Source organism: Thamnophis sirtalis, unplaced genomic scaffold, assembly GCF_051295495.1.
Source record: "Thamnophis sirtalis isolate CommonGarterSnake01/CBP01778 unplaced genomic scaffold, rThaSir2_p1.2 scaffold_4, whole genome shotgun sequence".
Classification (NCBI taxonomy): Eukaryota; Metazoa; Chordata; class Lepidosauria; order Squamata; family Natricidae; genus Thamnophis; species Thamnophis sirtalis.
Window position 1 is genome coordinate 72,115,208 of NW_028261384.1, and position 23,425 is coordinate 72,138,632.

Genomic DNA, 23,425 nt, shown 5'->3' on the forward strand with positions numbered 1-23,425 from the left:
GTTAAAGGCATTGACATAGGATGTAAGCTGTTCCACGAAAAGCTGCCTTTTTGCAAGTGGCTGATGGTGACTTTGACAATGCTGATGATGTTCAAGTGATGCTCTTATTTTGGAATTGCATTTAAGGTGGCTTTCTTTGCTTTCTTTTGCCTCAGTTGTTGAAAATTGTGGTTCACTCCAATTCTTTCTCTTCTATCTACTGTCTCCAGGTGCTGCCATGTCCATCATTGAAAAGCAACTGTGTCTTTCATTGTGCCATTGATTGTTACACAAAGCTTCTGTTATTTCTAGGCTCCTGTAATTATTCAATCATATGACAGGGATTTGAATCTTTAAATCAGTACAAGTTACATTCAAGATGGTCTCCTTCTCTTGCAGTTTTCTAGAATTGTCAATTAGGAGCTGATCTTTGGTTTGCCTGCTGTTTGGTAGGTTCTGTTTAGCTCTGGTGAAAAGACCTGGTTTTCAATTAGATACTTTTGCTCTGCATTAGATACCACACCAGTTAGCAATTTGAAAGTTATCAGTAAGCAGGTAATTGATCTGTACTTGCCTGGTGGTGTCCTTTTTATTGGATCTTTCATATCAGCTAGATTTTTCAGGATGTTGTTAAATTGCTTAGTAACAAATGAGGTAGACCAATCAAAATGTTTCAACCAAAAACCATGCAGTTTATCTTCATCTGATATTGACAATTCTTGATCTTACTTGCCAGTTTCTCCACCATTTCTGCTATTATTACAAGTCCTTCCATTTCAATTTCTTTTTCATTCTTATCCACCTGATATAGTCAAGCTATGTTCTTGTTTTTCTTTTGGTTGTCACTAGCTGCACTCAGAACCGATGAATAAAAGTGTTCTGCCAGAACTCCTGGAAAAACAACTGTGACCTTGACCATGAAAAAAAGAAGAAGAAGCAGGATTCTTGTCATAACATGTGAACAAAACGGGATTCAGCTCTGGTTGAGATGGAGCCCTGTCAAGACTGAACTCCTGCTAGAGTCAGATTGTGCCCCTGCTGTGTTCTGTTAGGCCAGCTGCCAGTAAGTCCAAGAAGAGTACAAATACTGTCTGATAGCAGAAGTCTTGTCAGAATGCTTTCAAAAATTTTGTTCACAGAGGCAAACATATAATTCATTTTTATTTAGACGAGTGGCAAGGATAGCCTCCCTTTTTTTCCTGTTTCTCAAAGTTAGTTTTTTGAGCCTTTTAGGGTAGTACAGTGTTTCCCTGAAAATATAACCTATCCAAAAAATAAGCCCTAGTCAAATTTTCATGCCTGCACCTAAAATAAACTCTAATTAAGCCCCGCCTACCATCTGGTTGTACAAGGTGAAGCGAGGCATAAAAATCAAGGTAGGGTGGAGGGTGGAGCTGGCCCACATGCCCCGTACACACTTACCTTAGAACTGCTGCAGCCAGACCTCGCACACCTTGACAACTTTCGCTCTGCTGCCTGACTTCTTCTGCAGCCGGACACCATGAGGCTTGTTGTGTCAATGCTGCTGCTCATGCATGCAGTGGCAGAATGTGCCGCGCACCCTCCTGCTATGAGTGGCAGTACCAGTGCTATGAGCCTAGTGGCGTCTGATCACAGAAGAAATCAGGTAGTGATGTGATAGATGTTGCAGTATAGGAGGCATGGCTGCGGTCACAAGGCATGGAATAGAGGACAAAATGAGGTGGTCTATGTGGAGCTACCCTACGGACTCTGCACCAGCTTATCTGAGAGCCCTGCAGCCAGGCCATCAACCTACTGACAACTGCCTGTCCTCCCAGTGGCAGCTCCTAAAACCCCTTCCAGGACCCCATGTGGCCATTGTCCCATTTCTTCTCCTTGCTTGCAATAGAATAGGAGCTAGGTGATGCACTGACCACACAGGGAGCTGGACAGGGCTGCTGAAGCTGTGCAGTTGTCAGAATGTTGATGACCTGCATGCAGGGTGCTCAGGTAAGCTGGTGTGGATATGGGGGAAAGTTCCAGACTCCCACCTTGCTTTGTCCTCCACCCCTCCTCTGCCTCACTTTGTGGCTGCTGTACCAGCCTCAGCCTTCTGCTCCATTGTGGCAGTGAGGAAGAAGAAGTGGGCCGGCAGCCACACTGAGACAGCAGCCACGAAGCCAGGTGGTGATGGGGGTGGAGGAGGACAAAGCAAGGTGTGGGTGCAAAGTTGCCCCACATGCCCCATACTGGCTTACCTGAGGGGCCTTCCACCGGGCCATCCCTGCCAAACCCTAACCCCCATGCCACCCCACTCCAGGCCAACCACATCCCTTTACTAAACTGCTTTCCAGCTCCTTTCTCTTCTCTGCATGGGGGCAACAAAGGAAACTTGTGGCACTAAAAGAAAAAAGTTCAATCAGACCTTCCAAGTTCTCATGAAAAAAAATATATCCCATGGTTGGAATGTCTGATTGAACTTTTTTTTTATTCCCACAAACTTCTTTTGTTGCCCTCATCTGGAGCAAAGCAGACAGCTGGGTCCTGCTCTGCTTAGTCCCATCTGAGTGTGGAGAAGCCAGCTCTGTTGTCACCATTTAGGTGGATCCTGAATGGCCAAGTGGGGCCACCCACCCCTGCTTGAGCTCCCATGTACCTTGCCCTTCCTCTCCACAAGCAACAGTGAAGTGCTCTAGGTGAGGCCCGGCCTGGCTACCTGCTCCTGATTGCCCGTGCTTTACCTTCAGCCAGTGCTGACTGGCGACTACGCGGAGGAGAGCCTTCTCGGTTGCAGCTCCAACGCTTTGGAACGATCTCCCCGTGGAGATTCGTACCCTCACCACCGTCCAGGCCTTCCTCACAGCCCTCAAGATCTGGCTATCCCGTCAGGCCTGGGGATAAGACCTGTACTTTGCCCCACCCGAGTGCTGAATGAATGTTGTGTTTTATTGGTTTATTTTTTATTATTCACATTTTCTTTCTTTCTTGTGTTTTGTCCTACACTCCCTTCCCATTAATTGTAAGCCGCCCTGAGTCCCCTCAGGGAAAAGGGCGGCCTATAAATTTAAATAAAATGAAAAAATGAAAAAAAAATGCGCTCCCTTGCTTTGACAGCCACCTCGTTTCCAATGGGGGGGGGGAGAAGAAATCCATCTTTTCTGTCCCTCTCCATGGATCCCTGTCCCAATTGGAAATGAGGGGGATGTAAAAGACAAGGCAGCGCGCCCCACGTGATTGTTCAAGCAGCAAAAAAAGAAACAGGAGAGGAGTTCCATGTGGGGCTTTTTAAACAGCCAAACTCCCCTCCTGTTCCACAGGCAGGCCGGATTGGAAGCGCACACCAGGCTGTTGCTCCTCCTCCTGCCGCTGCTGTCAGCATGACTCGTGAGGAGAAGAGAAAATAATAATAAAAGGCTCCCATGGAGCAACCCACCTCACTCCCCCGCCTGGCAGAACTTTCCCCCCCCCTCAGCTCGGCTCTTCTTTGCCCACCAAAGCGCTGCTCCTGCTCAGCTGCCCTTGCTGTCACCATGCCTCTTCTGCATGCCTGGTCGATGGCCTGAGGGGGAGTGAGTGATGGTGGTGTGGGGCGGCTAGCAGCAGTGGCTACTGCTCCTGGGCTCATTGTGGGTAGCAGGCTGACTCCCTGACTCCCCCAACTCCACCGCACCACCTCAGCAGCAGCATCTCCCGCCCACAGAACCGAGGCAGGGAAGAAGATCGAAAGACATGGAGCCACAGACTCCCCCCTTCCCCCCCCCACTCCACAGCTCACCTCCTTGGGTGAGTGGAGTTTGGAACCAACTTTAAAGTGAATGTTTGTGACTAAATGGGACAGAGAACATAGAGGAATCCAAGGGAACATGGAGGTAATCTAGTCCAACCCCTTCCCAAGGCAGGAGTCCTTCCTTCCCCTTGAGAGCTCTCAGTGGCAAACATGAGGGAAATGGTGTGTGTGTGAATGAGAGAGAAAGAAAGAAAGAATGAGAAAGAGAAAGAAAGAGAGAGACAAGAAGGAAGGAAGAAGGGAAAAAAGAAAATAAGTGGGGGATAGAAACACAAGAAAAAAGGGAGGGAGAGAGGGACAGAACTTATGATCACAATTGAACCTAAAATTTTGGTTGCTAAGCAAGAGCGTTGTTAAGTGAGTTTTACCAAATTTTCCAATTTGGCCATGCCCACCCGGTCACATGACAGCCAAGCCACTCCCATAAAACAGGCCACATCTACAGAATAAGTTCTAAAATTTTTTGAAACCCATCACTGATTGATAGCCTCATAAAATGAAGTATGGCTATTAGTTTTTCTTTTGTTGTTGTTGTTGTTGTTGTTGTTGTTGTAGTAGTAGTAGTAGTAGTAGTAGTAGTAGTAGTAGTAGTAGTAAAATATTTATCTGCAACCATAGCCTTGAGCAAAATGTAGCCATTAAAGTACAGCAATCATATCAATTCAATACATCCTCTCAAATAATAATAATACTATTTATCAGGATGTGTTTTTGTATCTTCCTTGCTGCCTTTATAAACAATGTAATTTGTTTCAATACATGTTTGTCTTCATCAGACTAAAAAAAACCCAATATTTTTTCCTTCTGGACTACATTGATTCACCTAGATTAACAAGAGTGTAATTTCCATAGAGTTTGCAATATAGTAAGTAATGGGTCAGATTTTACACTTGTAAGTTATTATAGATGGATAAACTTAATGCAATTGGTAAGCCTTTTTAATATACTTTTCATCCAAATAAGCTAATGGCATCATTTAAAAGTAAATTTCTGTAAAAGCTAATCCCAGGCAATAGGATATATGTAAGCAAGTATAAATAATATAGTCTTCTTTAAAGAATTTTACCACTTAGCTAACTTAAGCTTACATACCTGGTCTCTATCTTGTTTTAAATTCTTAAAAAATAAGTAGTTCCTCAATAATGTATGGTTATTTGTGTTATTTAGAAGTTCTTGATTGTTTTGACCCACCCAGTAGTGATAAGATATTTACTCATGAATAAAACATCCCCCTTTTTATAACAGGGCAGTCAGTGTATGGGATTCAGCCAGTTCGCACCAGTTCCAGAAAACTGTTTGTTAACTTTCTGAACAGTTCGGCGAAATCAAAAAATGATAAAGCAACACATAGATTTGAAACCAGAAATATTTCAGTTGTGTATATTACCAGAACAGTATGATAAAGGGGATACATACTTAATTTTACGTGTATTAATGGTAGCAAGAATTGTGTTTGCACAACAATGGAAAAATGAAGAGATTCCTACAGAGGAAAGTGTTATTAAAAAAATATTAGAGTGAGTTGAGATGGATAGATTAACATTTAAAATATAAGAGAAGAAAGAAGCAGAATACTTTTTAACGTGGACCTTGTTTCCTCAATGACTAACTAACAGAAACAGAGGTTAGAAACTTAAAAGATTAAAAAGATAATAATAATTAAAATTGTATTGAAAATTTTGCAAAATGGATAAACTAATTGTATTATTAGTTTGTGATTAATATTGACCTGTTTATCATGATTATTATTATGATTATTGTTGTACTTCTACTTAAAATTAATTGCCCAGAAAACACGCTGATCAGATAGCGTGTTTTCACACTTACGACCATTGCAGCATCCCCACGGTCATGAGAGGTCGGGCGAGCCTCGACGTGACTAACGTCGAGTTGGTCACACTCACCCAGATCACATGATAACCTATGGCTGTCTACCCAGCTGGTCATTAGGGCAGATAACTGGTTGTTAAATTATTTGAATTCTACCACTGAGGGCAGTCACAGTCTTTTATTTACAGGGATAAACAAAGAAATAGCACATTTAATTAGTCCCAACAAATCTAGATTTATCCAAGAAATCCAAGTTGCTTGTGTACTAGAAAGGAACACTTTTCTGCGACAATCGGCTATTCCCAAACCCCTCTTATTTATTTCCCAGCCATGGAGGGGCTGGCTGTCATCTGCATCTGCCTCACCCTGAGAGCCAGCTTATTATTTTCTTTCGCTCTCCTCTCTTTTCCTCTCTGTGCATATGCACATCTGGGATGGGCCTCATCTGTTCCTCCCCCTTACTCAGCTCAGACCCCGAAGACCGCTGCCTCTCCACCTGGGGGAGAATGGAAGGTGCTGCCTCTGCCTCTGCCTCTGGTGCTGTTTTCTTTTTAGAGCCTTCCAAAGGCTCCGAAGCTGGCCCAGGCTCTCCCTCCACCTCCTCCTTATCTGACTCTTCAGCTATCTTTACTGGCAGCCAATGAGCCACAATACAGATCTAGAAAAAAGTTGTGAGAATAATTTTAGACAGTAGACAAATGTTCCCATTTGGGTGTTCTGAAGACTGAATAAACATCAGGTACAAGAACTAGTTTCCTATGAATACTGAATAAACAGCAGGTACAAGAGGTAGTTTCCTATTATGTAAGAATATTGCTTTCTTTATCATTATGTTTTTTGATGTAAAGCCCACTGTAATTTTAACATTGCCATAGGGGTAAAGCTAAGGTTGATCTTAATAATTTATTCTGGATCATTTCTAGATCTAGATTTTGATACTCTTTTCCCCTGAAAGATGTTACATGTTAGCTGTCCTTTTGAGTAGAAGAAAGAGCAAATGACTTTCATTAATCTCATGGCCCTCTGTTTTGTGGATACTATCAGAGGGGTATTCAACACGTTCGCACCAGTGGTGGAAATTTTGTCCAGTTCGGCGAACTGGTAGTGATGGCTGGCTGGCCCAACCAGTCCCCCTGTCACTGATTGCTCATCCCACCTGCCTGGTCATTGCTTGCTTGCCCCAAAGCTTTGCATACCAGCTCTCAAAGATGTGGTAGCTGGCCGCAGGCCACTGAACTTGCAAAGCAATGGGTTGTGCATGCATGAAAAACGTAGCAGCAACGGCAGCAGCTTTTTCGCAAATGGGAGGACTTTTCAATGGCTGCAGCCAGCCACCGCCTCTTTGAGAACCACTTTATAACGTGGTGGCTGGGAGGCATCTTTGCCAGCCAGCTGCTTCCCAGTAGCGGTGGCTGGCTGGGGGCCACCGAAAACCTCAGTCAGCTTGCCTTCCGGACTCTGGACCAGTTGCCATGAAAGGTAAGCAATCAAAGAGGTGGTGGTGGGAAAAGAAGCAGGGCTAGGGCCAGGGCTGCTAAAGGAGGGGAAACAGAGGTGACTGGCGAAGGGAGGGTGGGGGTAGATAGGGAGAAATCCTAAAATTTTCCCTACCTTTTCCTGTGGGTGTGGCTTGGGGGGGACATGTGACTGAATGGGTGTGGGATTGAGTGACGTCAAGTTGGCAATGCCTACTCAGTCACATGTCCCCCCTTGTCACGCCCACTGAACCAGTAGTGAAAAGTTTTGAAACCCACTCACCAAACAGAGCCATTGTGTACCACAAGAACACTTTGGAAGAAAGTTAATTGAAAGAATCAGTACACAAATTTTAAAAAATGTTTGCATAACAAAGTAATTGGGAGGATGCATAGAAATGAGCTGAATAATAATATCAATAACAACAATAATTTAAAAAATAGCTTTGTTCTTGAAATGTAAACAGGTATAGTTTCTTGGTTTTTGAGTAGTGGTTAAGGCACCAGCCTAGAAAGCAAAAGGCTGAGCTCCAATCCCGCCTTAATCATGAAAGCTGGCTGGGTGACTTTGGCCCAGTCACTTTCTTTCACCACAACCCACCTTCTTAGGCTTGTTGTTGTGGGAAAATAGGGGGAGAAGGAAGATATGTTAGATATGCCTTGAGGTATTTGCAAAAATAATAAAGAAAGAATATGAATGAATAAATTATTAACAAATTAATTAATACTGAGTACATTTCCTTGTCACTGAAGGCATTGTCACAAACAGGAGGGCAAATTATGCCATGTACCAGTCTTATTTTTTATTTAAATAAATTTATATAGCTGTTCATCTATATATTATGTTATTGCCTAAATATATGACTGACACAAAAGACATAATTCAACATATGGATATTTACAGTATCATTATTTCTATTACCAAATGCTTGTAGCTGAAATGAAGGGTTAATGTGTGTGTTTGTTTTTAAATATACATGCTTTATTACACTGTTATTTTATTTTCAAACATACTTTTTGCTCATTTTGGAATATTGCTGGTCCACTATAGAAATACACCACATAAAAAAGTTATGGAAAAAGTACTTAGAAACGAAATGAAATTAAATTGATTAGGAAGTTATTTCTCTGGAATTAATTGATAGTTATAACTGTAAGTGAAAAAGTCTTGCCAACTCACCTAGACACATGGAAGTAGTGCATAAAAATAACTAAAGTACTCAAATGCAGCAGTAGATGAGGTGCTATTTCACATTATTTATTTTCATGCTTAATTCAATCAGAATTCAATCAGAAAAGAGATGGGTGGTCTTCTAGTCCAGTCCCCTGCTCAAGCAGGAGCCCTATATGATTTAAGATATGTGGTTGTCCAGTCTTTTCTTAAAAACCTCCAGTGATGAAGCACCTACAATTTCTGAAGGCAAGCTGTCCCACTGGTTAATTGTCCTTACTGTTAGGAAGTTTCTCCTTAATTCCAGGTTGCTTCTGTCTTTGATCAGTTTCCAACCATTATTTCTTATCCTGTCCTCTGGTGCTTTGGAGAATAATTTGACTCCCTCTTATTTATGGCAGCCTCTGAAATACTGCTATCATGTTACCCCTAATTCTGCTGATCACTCACTAGGACTCCAAGGTCCCTCTCACAGTTACTATTTTTGATCCAGGTCTCACCAAATCTGTACTTATACCTTTGATTTTTCCTGCTACATGTAAAGCTTTTATTTTCTTTACATTAAAATTCATTTTGTTGGATAGGGTCCATTGTTCAAATTTGTCAAGATCTTTTTTGGATCCTGAGTTTGTCTTCTGGGGTGTTGGCTAGTCTTGCTATTCCAGTTTAGTATCATCTGCAAATTTGATGAGTTCCCCTTCTATTCCCTCATATGTCATTTATAAAGATATTGAGGCATACTGGGCCTAAGATGGAGCCACTGCTTACTTCTCTCCATGTGGATGTAGTACCATTAAGGGCTACTAGTTTGTCAGCCAGCTACAAATCCATCTGGTGATGGTGCTGTCTATTCCACATTTTCTAGCTTGTGAATGCCTTGCTGAAGGCTAAGTATACCATGTCCACAGAATTTCACTGGTCTATTAATTTAGTCACTTTGTCAAAGAATGAAATAAGATTAGTTTGGCATGATATGTTTTTAACAAACCCGTGCTGGCCAGTACTTATGACTTTATTTGTTTTGAGATGTTCACAGTTTTGTTTTTTCCAGTATCTTCCCAGTACTGATATTAAGAGGATTGGTCTGTAGTTTCCTGTTCCTGGGTTTTTTCCTTTTCCTTTTTGAAGATGTGAACCACACCAGCTCTTTTTCAATCTTTTGGTAGTTTCTCAATGCTCCATGTTTTTTTTTAGATATGGTACAATGGTTCTGTGATAAATCCGCCAGCTCCTTCAGAATTCTGGGATGTAATCGATCAGGTCTAGTTGATTTATATTCATCAAAGTCATATAGGTGCTCTCTTACCATTTTCTTCCTTATTTTAATTTTTATTTCTAGTCTGTCTTTCACGGTTATATTTTTGGTAGGTTGAGCTGTAGTTTCTTTTTGCATGAGAATAAATAAGATAAATACACCCAATAGTTTGACAGAAAAATCAGGCATCTAGTGAGATGAATTTATTTTTAAATAGTTTGAAATCCTATAAAAAAAGAATGATTTAATGGTTGTAATGTTTAAAATAACAATTAATTATTGGTATTCCTATATTATTGCAGTTGATATACTATTGATTATTGAAATGCCATATATATTTGGAAAATAAAAGTAAAATAAGCAGTAATAAACAAAAGAACATTATATTGTATGTCAATAAAAACAAACTAAATTATATAGATGCCAAGTTTTGTTTAATGAAGTTGAATAAAAATGGATTCTATGTATAAGATATAAAGTAGAAAATATTAATGAAATACTCCAGAAGAAAATTTGCAACAATAAATTTTTCACAATAAAATGAGAAAATAGTCCATTTGAGTACAAAATTATGAGGAACTGACTGTACATTAGATTTTTTTTTAGTTCAGAAGTTGTTTTGATGAAGAGAACAATTTTATCTCAGTTACTCATAATAATAACTAACTAATGAAAACATTATTTATCTAACAGTTTCTAGAATATGTGTACATTTGATGCAGTGGAACATCTGCCTGATGGCTGTTTCATATTTTAGTATGAAACTAGAGAGTGTGGGATTGTTGTTTCTAGATGAGCATCAACTGAGTGGTCAACATGTCCAGCCGCCCACTATCTACCGCAGAATACAGAAAGGCTTGAACTATAACACAGATGATGCTAATCAACTAGAATTCTTTACAGCCTTAGAATGAGCATTTAAAACCACAGAGACCCAAGAAAGCATCAAACAAACTATCATACCACAAACCAGAAGAAGTCAAGAACAAAACCAACTCAAAGCAGAGGACAGAGTAGCTCTCTAAAGCTCAAATAAGTACCAAACTATCACCAGCCTATCAGCAGACAAAATTCTAATCACTGTCAATGTTCCCTCTAAGCTGCGCGGGTGCATGGCTGCGCATGTGGCAACTAAACACTGTGCAGTAGTTTCCAACTGCCACGCAGCGGTTTTAGTGAGATGCCTTTCACGATAATAGGAGAGAAGAGCCAGCCTGGAGACAGTAATCAGTTCTAGGTCCACAAGGCAGAAAGTAGCTGAGAGAAGGGGTATGGGGGTTGGGAGAAGGCATGGGATGGGTTCCCAGCAGCGGCTGCTCAGATTTGCCATTTGTGTGAGAGAGAGAGAGGGAGGGAGAGGGAGAGCATGAGCGTAGTATCCCTCCTTCCTTCAGCTCAACACTCTCTCTGGTATCTTGGCCAGATGAGAGGGACTGCAGAGGGTCCTCGAGTCTAGGGCAGCAAGTCATTCAATGGGAATGTTGCCTCTTGAAAGGAATGAGCCGGCTTGGTTCCCTCTTCATCTCTCCTGCCTCGTCTCTCCTGCCTCTTTGCTTCTCCGTTCAGTTGTTGGGCAGCAGATCAAAAGCGGGAGCTAAGCTGGGTCATTCCTTCCAAGAGGCAAGTTTCCCATCAAATGACTCGTAGCCAGCGAGAGTGTTGGGCTGAAGGAAGGAGGGATACACATTCTCTCTCTCTCTCTCTCTCTCTCTCTCTCTCTCTCTCTCTCTCTCTCTCTCTCTCTCTCTCTCTCTCTCTCTCTCTCTCAGAGAGAGAGGGGGGAGAGAGGGAGAGAGAGTGAGTTGTTGGTGTTCACCCAGTGAACACCAATCCAATACAGAAACTCAACAAATCCCAGTTACTTTATCAAAAAAGTAAAATCACCAAAGAAGACCAGTACAGACTCATCCTTCAATACTTCTATGGATGCCCCAAAGCACACTAGCCAGACATACCTCTCAATTCAATTGTATCATTACCAGAGACCTTAACCTATGACATCACTTTAAAAATTGATAATAAAGTTTAGACATTCAGAACAGCAAATATTCCATCCATTGACCACTGCAGTACCTCCAAGGAATAAAAGATGTAGAAATAGAAGATGAAACATAGTTTCATTTGATGACACAGCACTTATATCCATAAAACCAGAATTAGCCAAAAAAATCTATGACAGTACTATTACACAGCAACCTGACCTAACCAAATTGACCAGGATTGAAATACCCAGTATCATGGATCTTAATAACCTTTGCCTAACCACCTTTTTTCAGTTTGGTGGAGAAATATATCAACAAATCAAAGGAACACCCATGGGATTACTGTTTTCAGAACCAATAGAAGAGACCGTAATGTAACACCTATAGCATTCCCATGCATGCAACCCATTCTGGCACATGGATAAAACCTTTATCATAATAAAAAAAGGATTACTAGAGAACACACACAAAATCATAAATATAGCCAAAGGAATAAAATTCCCTATGGAAAAAGAAAACAAGAACACATTACCATTCCTGGATATCCTCCCCATCAGAGATAATGATGGCAAATTAGAACATGTCTATTGTAAAATTACCCACATCAATCAAGTGTTCTACTACCAAAGTAACAACCCAACCTCTCACAAGAGAAACTATGTAATAACACTATTTAGGCGAGCACAAAACTTCAGCAACTTTGAACATTAAAAAAAAGGAAACAGAATTATATAATGACACAATGGACCATCAATATTCACCATTTTCATATCATACTCTCTTATACAGATCTCTCTTATTTGGATAAATGAGAATATTTGTAAATATTCTCCACAGAATTGAATTGTGGAATCTTTGGTGTTTTCTGAACTTGGTTGCTTTCTGGCAGATGTTTCATTACCAAATTAGGTAACATTATCAGGACAAGAAGGGAATGTGGTTTGCTCTCATTCTATGTATTAGTGGCTTGAAATGTTGGTGTTGGTGAGATTGGTCTTGGTGGTTCCCTAATTAGGCTGTTGTTCTGACCACCTCCTCCGTCCAGTAACGAATGCCGAGACAAGCTTAACTGGAATGTACTTTATTAGCAAGAAACCAAAACCTCGGTGGCAGAAAGCCAAACATAACAAACAGATAAGGGCCTTGGCAGCAACTCAGACAAGCCTTGGCAATTGAATATTATTGAAGACGCTCATCTTTTGCTTTTATTTATACAAAATGTACATCTGCCCATATTTGGAACTAGATAGTTGAATTATTTATAAAATCATTTACAATGTGGACATCATCCAAAAAAGAAAGTATTTCTGCATTGCACAAAAAAATAGCTGAATTTGTTATTTTATTAAAACTTAGTTCCAGCCCTGTTTGGCATTCAATACAAGAATGCAAATCAGCTGTTCAGGGATGCCCTGAACTGAGAAAACACTGATATACATGTGGCTATTTAATTTTAATCACATTAAATATGTGAATTTGGGGAAAATGTCTGGTCTGCCCTGTTAGTTATCCACTTTCTTTAAACTATATACTTGCTAAGTCAGTTTTATGTTACCAGTAAAAATTCTTGAAATAACCAATTGAGAAATTTTCTTCCAGAATCCTCTATGAGAAGTCATCAACTTATGACCATTTGTTCAGCAGTTGTTATGATGATGTTGAACAAAGGAATTTATGACCCTTGCCCAAAGTTCCAAGTATTGCAGTGCCCATACAGTCATTAGACATATAAGTAATAATGATTGTCTATATTATTGACTTTAAAATGTTTTTAAAATCACCCTCATCACACTGTATTTATTTATTATTATGTTTTAGGTTCTGCACAATAAACTTATGATGGAGATGGAGCATCCAACAGTAGGGAAGATTACTGTTCCAGGTTGGCACATTTTCTTAAGATTGATATTACTCACCAAAATAAAACATTTTGCATGGGCTTCAATGAGATTCTGTGGCTGCATTTGTACACTATATTAAACCATGAATCAATAAACTAATTGGTGATACACTGGATTCATCAAGATTAAATTAGCATAGTGAGTGAATGAAGCTGCTAGGTCTTTATCATATATGATTAAGAATATTGCATGAGTCCAGTTTATATATGTAATTTCCAAAGCTAAAGATCTATCTAGCATTCAGATTTCGGAGACAGCCGCAGACACAGTGCAGACAATTCTGGGTGGCACTTAAAACTGGATTAATCCCATATTCTACAAAAAAATCAGTTTCCCACCTTCAGCATAGTTCACCTTAAAAGCAGTTAATCATGCCGATGTATTTTTGCTGGCTAACATAGGAGAAAGTGTTAAATCCCATGGCAGCCCATAAAACAGCCCTGAAGGAAAAAGGAGAACAATTGCAATATTGTGCCTCCTAGTTCTAATTGCTTGACCTAGCCAGAAAAATACTATCATAGACTAGGATCAATGCTCCCCCTCCCCAAATTCCAGTTCCACTAAAGACCTCCAAGACGCATGATCAATATAATACTCAAATTAGACAAGTTGAAGTCTCCCAGTATCATACATTTGGGAAAATTTCACTCCCGCCCATGTATATGTGTTGCATTCTAGTGCAGAGGCAATATTCCCATCTGTATCCTATAGCCCAATCTCACAAATAACTTCTCAGTACCTCTGCAAGTTGTAAAGATCTTCTGAATGACAGGAGTCATCCATCTGGGATTCATCTGTCATGACAGCTGGTACTACATTTGAAACCTAGGTGCCACATCTCCAAAAGGAGTACATATCCCTCAGGGCTCATTTAAATCTTGCTTATAACAGTCATCAAATTGTGTTCAGATCAGTTATCATTTACCTCATCTAAAGATTACTTTAAAAAGAATGTAAACTAAGAAAAGCAGACAGTAGTGGTGTATGAGAGTTTCTATCTAGATTGTTCCCATTATTAAGGGATCAGGGATGAAATTTAGCAGGTTCTGGAGAACTGGTAGCGGAAAGTTTGAGTAGTTCAGAGAACCAGCAAATACCACCTCTGGCTGGTCCCAGAATGGGGTGGGAATGGAGATTTTGCAATATCCTTCCCCCAGGAATGGGGAGGAGATGGGGATTTTGCAGTATGCTTCCCCTGGAGTGTGGTGGAAATGGAGATTTTGTAGTATCCTTCCCCAAGCCATGCCTGCAGAAATTATAGTAAAAGTTTTTACTACTGGCCTGGATGCTTCTAAATGAGAAAGACCAGGTAAAGGGTCCCTCTGTATGCTTTGGTTATTCTAAATGACACATGACGGTAACATGGACAGTTTGGGTAGTTTGAAGGAGGAGAATGTTTTATCAGAAGGGAAATATTCAAAGTAGTTATATAATTTCTAAAGCTTTTTTTCATGTGAGTGTGTAACATTCTCTATTTCCTGTCTTTGATTTCTGGGAACATGAGGCAAGATATCTTCAAATCCTACCTCTTCTGGTAGGATTTATGGGGAGTTCCAATAAATAAGAAAAAAATACTCTTTACTTGAAAAAAAAACATTCATAAGCATAGGTTTGATGAATGATTTCTTTTTTCTTTTTTTACAAATATTTCTGTTATACCATCTATGAATAGTAGTCCTCAAATCATGTATCCTACAGTAGATCTTTTGAAATTAATTGCTTACCCTGGAGCCAGTTGAACTAATCGGGGAGTGAGGAAGCTATATGTATTTAGACATCTATGTTTGTTTTAGGTTTACCTTGAGCCTTACATGAATTGTGGCCTTGTGTGTTTGTATGAAATATTAAAATATGGCTGAATCAAAAGGACGGTTTTCCCCCCTTCCATAGGAAGAAGGGAAATCTCTTGAAAATAGTAATTTTGTTTATATATTGTATTTGTGTAAGATGACTTAGAGATACAGAAAAATAATGTATAATGCAGAGCAGAAGTGAGGAAACAGTGAACTGTTACAGTGTCTTACTTTCTATTAGCTTTAGTTCGATAATTGAATTACATTACTAGCTTACGCACAGAAAGGAGAGGAAAGCAGGAAGGAAAAAGAAAGAAAAGAAGGCAGTGCCGAGTTAACTACTGCTAAGAGGAATAGGTTCCTCCCAGGAAGATATATTGACAGTCGGAAGTTCTGTTTTAAATCTTTTAAGGGAGCCGATGTACTATTCTTTTTCTTTAAATAGAATCTGATTAATCAGAAATATGTTTGTAATTTTCTAATATTCAAGTTAGATGGATGCAACATGTTATAAACTGGCTGCATTTGAAGACAATGATAGTTTTAATTTCTTCAGAAGAAAGCCCCACTGATTCTGTGGAGCATAAAAAGAGCCTAGTTGAATCAGCCCCACAGGCCAATTGAACAATGCATTTTGTATCATCTCATGGTGCCAATCAGATGATGTCTTGCCATTGGGGTTAGAGCAGACCAACTTTAAAACAAAGAGTTCTGTCTATAAAAGGCTAATTGGATTATGTAACTTGTTCCCAAGGTGTATTTATTAGCATTAGTTTCCAAATTTTATTTTATTTTATAGTAATATTATTATTAATTACAATTAAAAAATATAATACAAACAAAAAGAAATAAAAATAGAAAGTGAAGAAAAGGGAAACAACTGAAAGATAGAAAAGAATATAGTAAAGAAAAGAAGTATTTAAAGAAATAACTTCACTATTTTTCACAACAAATATAATTTTTTTAGCAACTTACCACCTTTTATTGAAATACAACAACTGGTTTTAGCATTCTCCCCACAGCAATATTGGAGGGGAAATATAGGAAAATTGGTAAACAATGAGAGGGAGATATAATAGAAATTATAGTTTTGTTATCCTGCCAATTTTAGAGAGATTCTTAGTGCAGTTGATTTCCAATTTCCTTTCTATATTCCTGGGGTATATTCTGACTTATTTTACCTCAATTACTTCTTAGACTACAAGGGCAATTCAGTATCCTTAAGTGTTGCTTGGTTTTGATACACTATGTGTAAATCCAGCTGTCTATGTGCTATAATTGACAATGGTTATCTTTTTACTGTAGGTTTTTTTTTCTTTTGTTCTATGGCTGTCATAAATTTCCCACTCTCCCCCTAATCTTTTTCTATAGCAGCAAATATTTAAGGTATTCTGGCTATAATTTAGGAAGTGGATGTATAGCGATCAGGACAAGTAAGTCCTGACATCTAATCCTGTTTGAATTTGCCCCATTCCCTTTTAAAAATTAATCTAAATCAGTGGCTGTCATCAGATCTGATGAGAACAGTATGTATAAGGAAGGTTTTTTTAATTGATTCTGAATGTCTCTACAATAGAAAAATCTCAGATTTTAACATTGTAGGAATGGGAGAAAATTGAACAGACCGTGGAATTTTACATTTTTCTCATATGTGTTTTCTTACCTCACTTTAAGCAAAAAAGCCCAAACTTTATAGTTGCTCTTTGTAGAGGAACACTTCAAATCCTGTTATCATGTCATTTCTCCTTTTGTCGTCTTTCAGGTTTTCAGTTTTTGTATGTGTGGTCATCAGAAATGTATGCAGTATTCCAAGAATTATATATAAAAAACATTAGGATTGGTAGTTTTATTTTCAATTCCAGATGATTCCAAGCACAGATTTTCCCCTTTTTATAACACATTATGTTGACATTTTTGTTTCACTGTACCCCAGAGCTTTTAGTTTTGATCCTATTAATGTCTAAGCAACATTTAGGTTCTTAGAATAAAATGCATCACCTTGCATTTCCTTACATTGAACTATATTTTCAATCTCAGGGCCTATTTATTTTTTGTCAAACTTGAAGTCTTTCTTTTTTAAAAATCTTTTATTGGGTTCCTATATTTTTTAATGCCAAAATTCCTTTTGCTTTCTTTGTTTGGAAAAGACTTCAGTTTTTAAAGAAAGTCTTCTTGATTGGAATAGCTTCTCTGACTTGGCTTATTAACTATTCAGGGTCTTCTTGGTAGCACCTTTTCTGATCTATACATTCCATCTAAGCCAGTGGTGGGTTGCAGGCGGTACGCCCCGGTACGGGCATACCAGAGCCTCCCCAGAGCATCGGGTACCGTTCCCACCCACCCACCCGAGCTCCTTACCTGTCCTTTAAAGCCTTTGGTGCTTCTATGCATGCATATGGTGCATACAGCGCCTGCGCTCCGCTGAGCAGCTAGAGAGTTACGGAGGCTTGTGGAGGCATCGCTGGAATGTATGACGCATGCTTGTGCCATGTGCGTGTGTATATGCACCACGTGCATTCATGTGGAAGACGCCGGGCCCCATTGCAACAGGATCCAGAACCCATGACTGATCTAAGCTTCTATTAAAAGTAGTTCTCAACTTACAGCTATTTGTTTAACAACTATTTGGAGTTCTGAAAGAGCCGAAGTGGAGCAGTGGTTAGAGTGCAGTACTGCAAGCCATTCAGCTGACTGTTATCTGCAGTTCGGCGGTTCAAATCTCACCGGCTCAAGGTAGACTCAGCCTTCCATCCTTCCGAGGTGGGTGAAATGAGGACCCAGATTGTTGTTGGGGGCAATATGCTGACTCTGTAAACCGCTTAGAGAGGGCTGAAAGCCCTATGAAGCGGTATATAAGTCTAACTGCTATTGCTATTGCTGACAGTCTTGAAAAGAGTTGTAAAATATTGTGCTGCCCAACCTCCAGTCATATGAATAATGTTGGGCCTCAGGCAACCAGCTCACATTTATGGCTGTTTGCAACATGCTGTGATCATACCACTTTTGCCAGTTTCCAGCATTGTTATCAGTTTGCAGGCAAAAACACTCATTTAGGAAAATGGGTTCACACCTATGATCTCATGATTCATGTAACACTTAAGCAAATACTTAAAAATGGTTGTAAGATTACGTTCAGTGACATGGTGGTTTGACTTACAACCATCACAATATACAGCCAATATTCTGTGTCCTATTGTGGTCATAAGGACTACCTGTATCTTAATTTCATAAACATCAAGCATTTATCACTAGTTGCTCTGTTTTAAAATTCTTTTCATCAGTCTTCATTTGGGAGGGAATTTGCTCTTTTGAAGTCAAGCAGGTACAGAAATGCAGCATTAATGCAAAATTAGGGAATGCAATTTATTTGTTTGAAACAATATGGCCTATTTGAAACATATCTCACTACCACTAATGTTAACAATTCTTTACTGGCTTCTGTTATGTTTACAGATAAAAATATTGATGGTGACTTGTAAAGCCTTAAATATGGGGATTTTGAAGGACAAGTTGCTTCATATAGCTGTGTAAATTCTTTTTCCAATCAACCTCCATTTATAAATCACTACTGGAAATAGTGGTGGAATTCTAGGACATACTTTTCTTAGTGATATTAGTCTTAGTTCTATTCTAGAAGAAATAAAAAGTATTTTATATGTAGCTTTTAATTCTATTTTAATTTTTTCCCCAATGGAGTCACATGCAAAACAGTGTAAACTGGGCACTACAGTTCTACCCACAGTCTTCTAGGAAAATAATGCCAATACATTATTACAAAATTGATTCTGATAAAATGAGCATAAGGTCATTTCAGTGCAATCTTTTATTGCCACTTTTTAAAATTGCCATTTTAATTATATAAAAATGAAAAACAGACTAAAACATAACGTTCAATTCTTTTTGACAAAAATATTGGATAGAAATAACTTGTAGATGGGAAAAGAAAAAGTACATGATGTTTTCAAGTTTTATACAACTCACAGATTATCTTTGTGAAAGAAGATACTCCTTAAGAGACAAAGTTAACAGCAAAGAAAAAATATTCCCTTTTATTTATTGCTATCAACAGAGGTGGGGAGACCTGGCAATCAATGGAATTTTTGACACAGGTAATATCCATTTATATCCAAACTTTATCAAGTTTAAGTTTTATTAAATTGTATTAAAATGTATAATATATGAGAGTACAATATAATTAAAATAAATCATTTTATTCTCTGAAAATTTATATATGATATGTGCTTCTACAAAAGCCTATACTGAAGCAGAAAGATAAAAGTTTTAGTTGGAGAATGGGACAAGGAAAGTAGAAACATTATCTTTTCTGCCAAATATGGATGGATAAGCATAGATACTATATAAGCAAAGCCATGTGAGGTATATGTGTGTGTCATGAGTGGTTGCTATATTTCATGTAGTGCTATCTATAATTTTTATGTGAACCTCATGATCATAACCTGAATCATGCATTCAGATTCAATGGGCATCTTTGAGACTCTATTAAATCTGGAAATACTTTTCATTATTAATATCAGTTGGATCAAGACTCACTGCATTAAAGAAAGTGTTCAAAGAGCCAAAAGAAGGTACACGATGGGATTTTTTTTCAGGCAATGGATTATCTTGTCTGTCTGAAGTTAATTCATTGTTCTACCGTTAGGAAAACTGAAGATTTACTGTTTTTTGTAACATGAATATATAGGAGGAGGACTCCAGGGACCAGTTTATATTTTTAAAAACAGCAATTTAGCAGAGTAACAAGGTATGTTTGGAATTAAGTCAAACTAGAGTGACAAATTCCTGTGTTTTCAATAAATCTCATTTGCTCACATTTTCTGCCTACCAATCCTTTCGATTGGTGTTCAGAGTTATAACAAGGTGAAGCATGGCTACACTAGAAATCTTGCCAATAGTATGTAGCATATACTGTTTTTAATGAGCCTTTGGCCCCTCCCCTTTGTGACATCACATCCAGGGGGCCCTCGCTTGGAAGCAGAGGTGGGTTCCTACCAGTTTGGCTTGGTTTGGCCGAACCAGTAGGGGAATGCTGGCCTGGGTCACAGAACCGGGAGCAACCCAGGCTGGGTTCCACCACAAATGCGCGCACAACAAAAGCGCGCCTGACTAAACCGCGGTGTCTAAAGCGCGGTGACAAACCGTGTGACGAATGAGCGACGAATTAGCCCTAAAGCGCGCCGACAAAAGCGCGCCGACAGAAGTGCGCTGTAACGTAACCCTAAACCTAACCCTAACCCTAAACCTAACCCTAACCCTAAACCTAACCCTAAACCTAACCCTAAACCTAACCCTAAACCTAACCCTAAATCTTACCTTAAATTAAATCGCGCTTCTTTCGGCGCGCTGTTGTCGGCGCCCTTTTGACATCGCGGTTTTAGCGCCGCGGTGTTGTCGGCGCGCTTATGACGTTCGCGCTTTTGTCGGGTCACGCCCAGGCTGGCCATGCCTCCAAACCGGTTCCCTGGTCACCACTGTTGCCATCTTTTATTGAGTTCTGTGCATGCACAGAACAATTTCCATTGAATTGCATACACAACATGCATCCAATGTGGATGCACAGGCACGAAGCACATGCATGAGTGAACCACCAGTAAGGCAGGCTGAAACTCACCTGGCTTGGAGGCTTATAACATCATAACCCTCCACCCCCTGCCTTATCCACAACCCCTTTTATCAGAAGTAGCGTGACATCACCACCCTTCCCCCTTTATGCCACACAGTCTCTTTCACCGGAAGTTGCATAATACAGTTCCGGATCTCCACTGGTAGTAATGTAGCAGCACCACAAACTGGCCCAGCAGCTGAATCGCATGGACTTTTAACCCGGAAGTCTTGTAACAGCAGGTATGCAGCTTCACCCAGTCCCACAATACCTATCATACAGAAGTACAGCTCTGTATTAATTCATCAGAGAAAATTCTCATTGGCTTATATTTGCAGGAGTTGCGATTGGTAGGTTTCCTGCTAAGCAGGAGGTTGAACTAGAAGACCTCCAAGATCCCTTCCAACTCTGTTACTCGATTTTATTCTATTCTATTTTAAATACTGCGTTTTAACTGGATACATATTTCTGTTAAAATTTGGATAAAAAAATTATATCTGTACTCTTAAAAATTAATGTAGTGGAATTTTTGGCATATTTATTTGTAACATGGACTAAGAAAATATTGAACTGGAGCTGAGTAAGCTACTCTGTGAAAGAATTCAGCCAGATCATTTCCAGGAAATAGCTATTCAGCCTTTGTCAGAAGACTGTATAGGAAGAGAGAGCACACCACTTTTTTAAAAGATTGACTCACATTTATGCAGTTACTCCTAATGTGACAAAGCCTGTCACATCATAGTCTGTCCTTATTTGAGGATCATTTTTTTTTCATTTTCCCTTTATTTGTATGCCGCCCTTTTCCCTGGGGGGACTCAGGGCGGCTCACAGTTCAAAAAAAAGGGGGGGGGAAGGACAAACAATTTCTAACATAAAGACAATACATCATTATTAAAAACACAACATTCACACAATTCGAGTGGGGTTAGAATCTTAACCCCAGGCCAGCCAGGACAGCCAGATCTTTAGGGCGGCGCGGAAGGACTGGAGGGTGGTGAGGGTCCGAATCTCCATGGGGAGTTCGTTCCAGAGGGTCAGAGCAGCCACCGAGAAGGCTCTCCTCCGGGTAGTTGCCAGTCTACACTGGCTGGATGATGGAATTCGGAGGAGGCCTAATCTATGCGATCATATCGGTCTAGTGGAGGTAATTGGCAGTAGGCGGTCTCTCAAGTACCCAGGTCCAGTACCATGAAGGGCTTTGTAGGTGATAAGTAGCACCTTGAATCGCACCCGGAGATCAACAGGCAGCCAATGCAGCTCACGGAGGATGGGTGTTACGTGGGTGAAACGAGGTGCACCCACGATCGCTCACGTGGCCGCATTCTGGACCAGCTGAAGTCACCGAATGCTCTTCAAGGGCAGCCCCATGTAGAGCACATTGCAGTATTCCAGCCTAGAGGTCACAAGGGCACGAGTGACTGTTGTGAGGGCCTCCCGGTTCAGGTAGGGACGCAACTGGTGCACCAGGCGAACCTGGGCAAATGCCCCCCTGGTCACAGCTGACAAATGATGTTCGAAAGTCAGCTGTGGGTCCAGGAGGACTCCCAAGTTGCGAACCCTGTCTGAGGGGCGTACAATTTGACCCCCCAGCCTGAGAGATGGAACACTTGGCCAATTCGCGGGAGGGAAACACAACAGCCACTCGGTCTTTTCTGGATTGAGCACAAGCTTGTTAACCCCCATCCAGTCTTTAACAGCCTCAAGACCCTGGCTCATCACATCCATCGCTTCGTTGAGTTGGCACGGGGCGGACAGATACAACTGTGTATCATCCGCATACTGGTGGTATTTTATCCCGTGCCGTCGGATGATCTCACCCAGCGGTTTCATGTAGATGTTGAAAAGAAGGGGGGACAGGACCAAACCCTGCGGCACCCCATACGTTAGGGGCCTAGGGGTCGATCTCTGCCTCCCGACTAACACCGACTGCGACCTGTCCAAGAGGTAAGAGGAGAACCACTGTAGAACAGCGCCTCCCACCCCCACCTCCCGCAGTCGTCGCAGAAGGATACCATGGTCGATCAAGACAGTTTTGTGTTGACACTGGGATGAAATTTTTCTCTGACACTATGTATATATTTCTCAGTTTCATAAAGCTACTAGTTTCTATTACATAATAACTAGTATTACCTTCAAGTTGAGAGAATTCCTCATGCAGCTTTCTGGATCTAGCTCACTGTTCATAAAATAAACCATTGTTCATAAAATAAAGTGGTACTCCATTTAATAAATATAATTAAGTAAGCTATTTACCATATGTACAGTAGCTTTTTAAGAAGGTAAGGAAAAAGTGGTATTTTAATGTGCAAGGGTGTGTGTGTATGTGTGTATGTATATGTATGTATATATGTACGTACGTACATACGTACGTACGTACGTATGTATGTTTGTTTGTTTGTTTCTAGCTCTAGTTCATGTCAGTATTGAAACCTGAAACATAAATGCCAGTCTGGCTTCCAAAGAGAGGAATTTCCTAAGAAAAGGGAGGGCATTTTCTTTTGTCTTCATACTTTAAAGTTAAATGCAAAGGAAAATGTTCATGGCAGGTAACAATTTCTAGCAGCTGTATTTAGAAATAGTTGCTCCCCTGAATATCATTGACCAAGTAGGAGCCATATAATATTTAAAGCAGTATAAATTTTCCATATTGGACTGGAAATTGTATACATAG

At 40.0% G+C, this 23,425-nt stretch overlaps 1 protein-coding gene across 5 annotated transcripts in view; it reads left to right on the forward strand.

Moving 5' to 3' along the window:
- The window catches only part of SUGCT (succinyl-CoA:glutarate-CoA transferase), a 440,539-nt gene that overhangs the window by 386,089 nt on the left and 31,025 nt on the right, over nucleotides 1-23,425 (forward strand). For 3 of the 5 annotated variants that reach the window (XM_087713118.1, XM_087713112.1, XM_087713116.1), the window contains exon 13: nucleotides 13,259-13,322. The exons of 1 other annotated variant lie outside the window; for it this stretch is intronic. In XM_087713118.1, coding sequence (XP_087569244.1) covers nucleotides 13,259-13,322 — 64 coding nt within the window. Of the gene's footprint in view, nucleotides 1-13,258; nucleotides 13,323-19,203; nucleotides 19,244-23,425 lie in introns of all 5 variants that reach the window. One more of the 5 variants, XM_087713111.1, reaches the window with a different exon arrangement.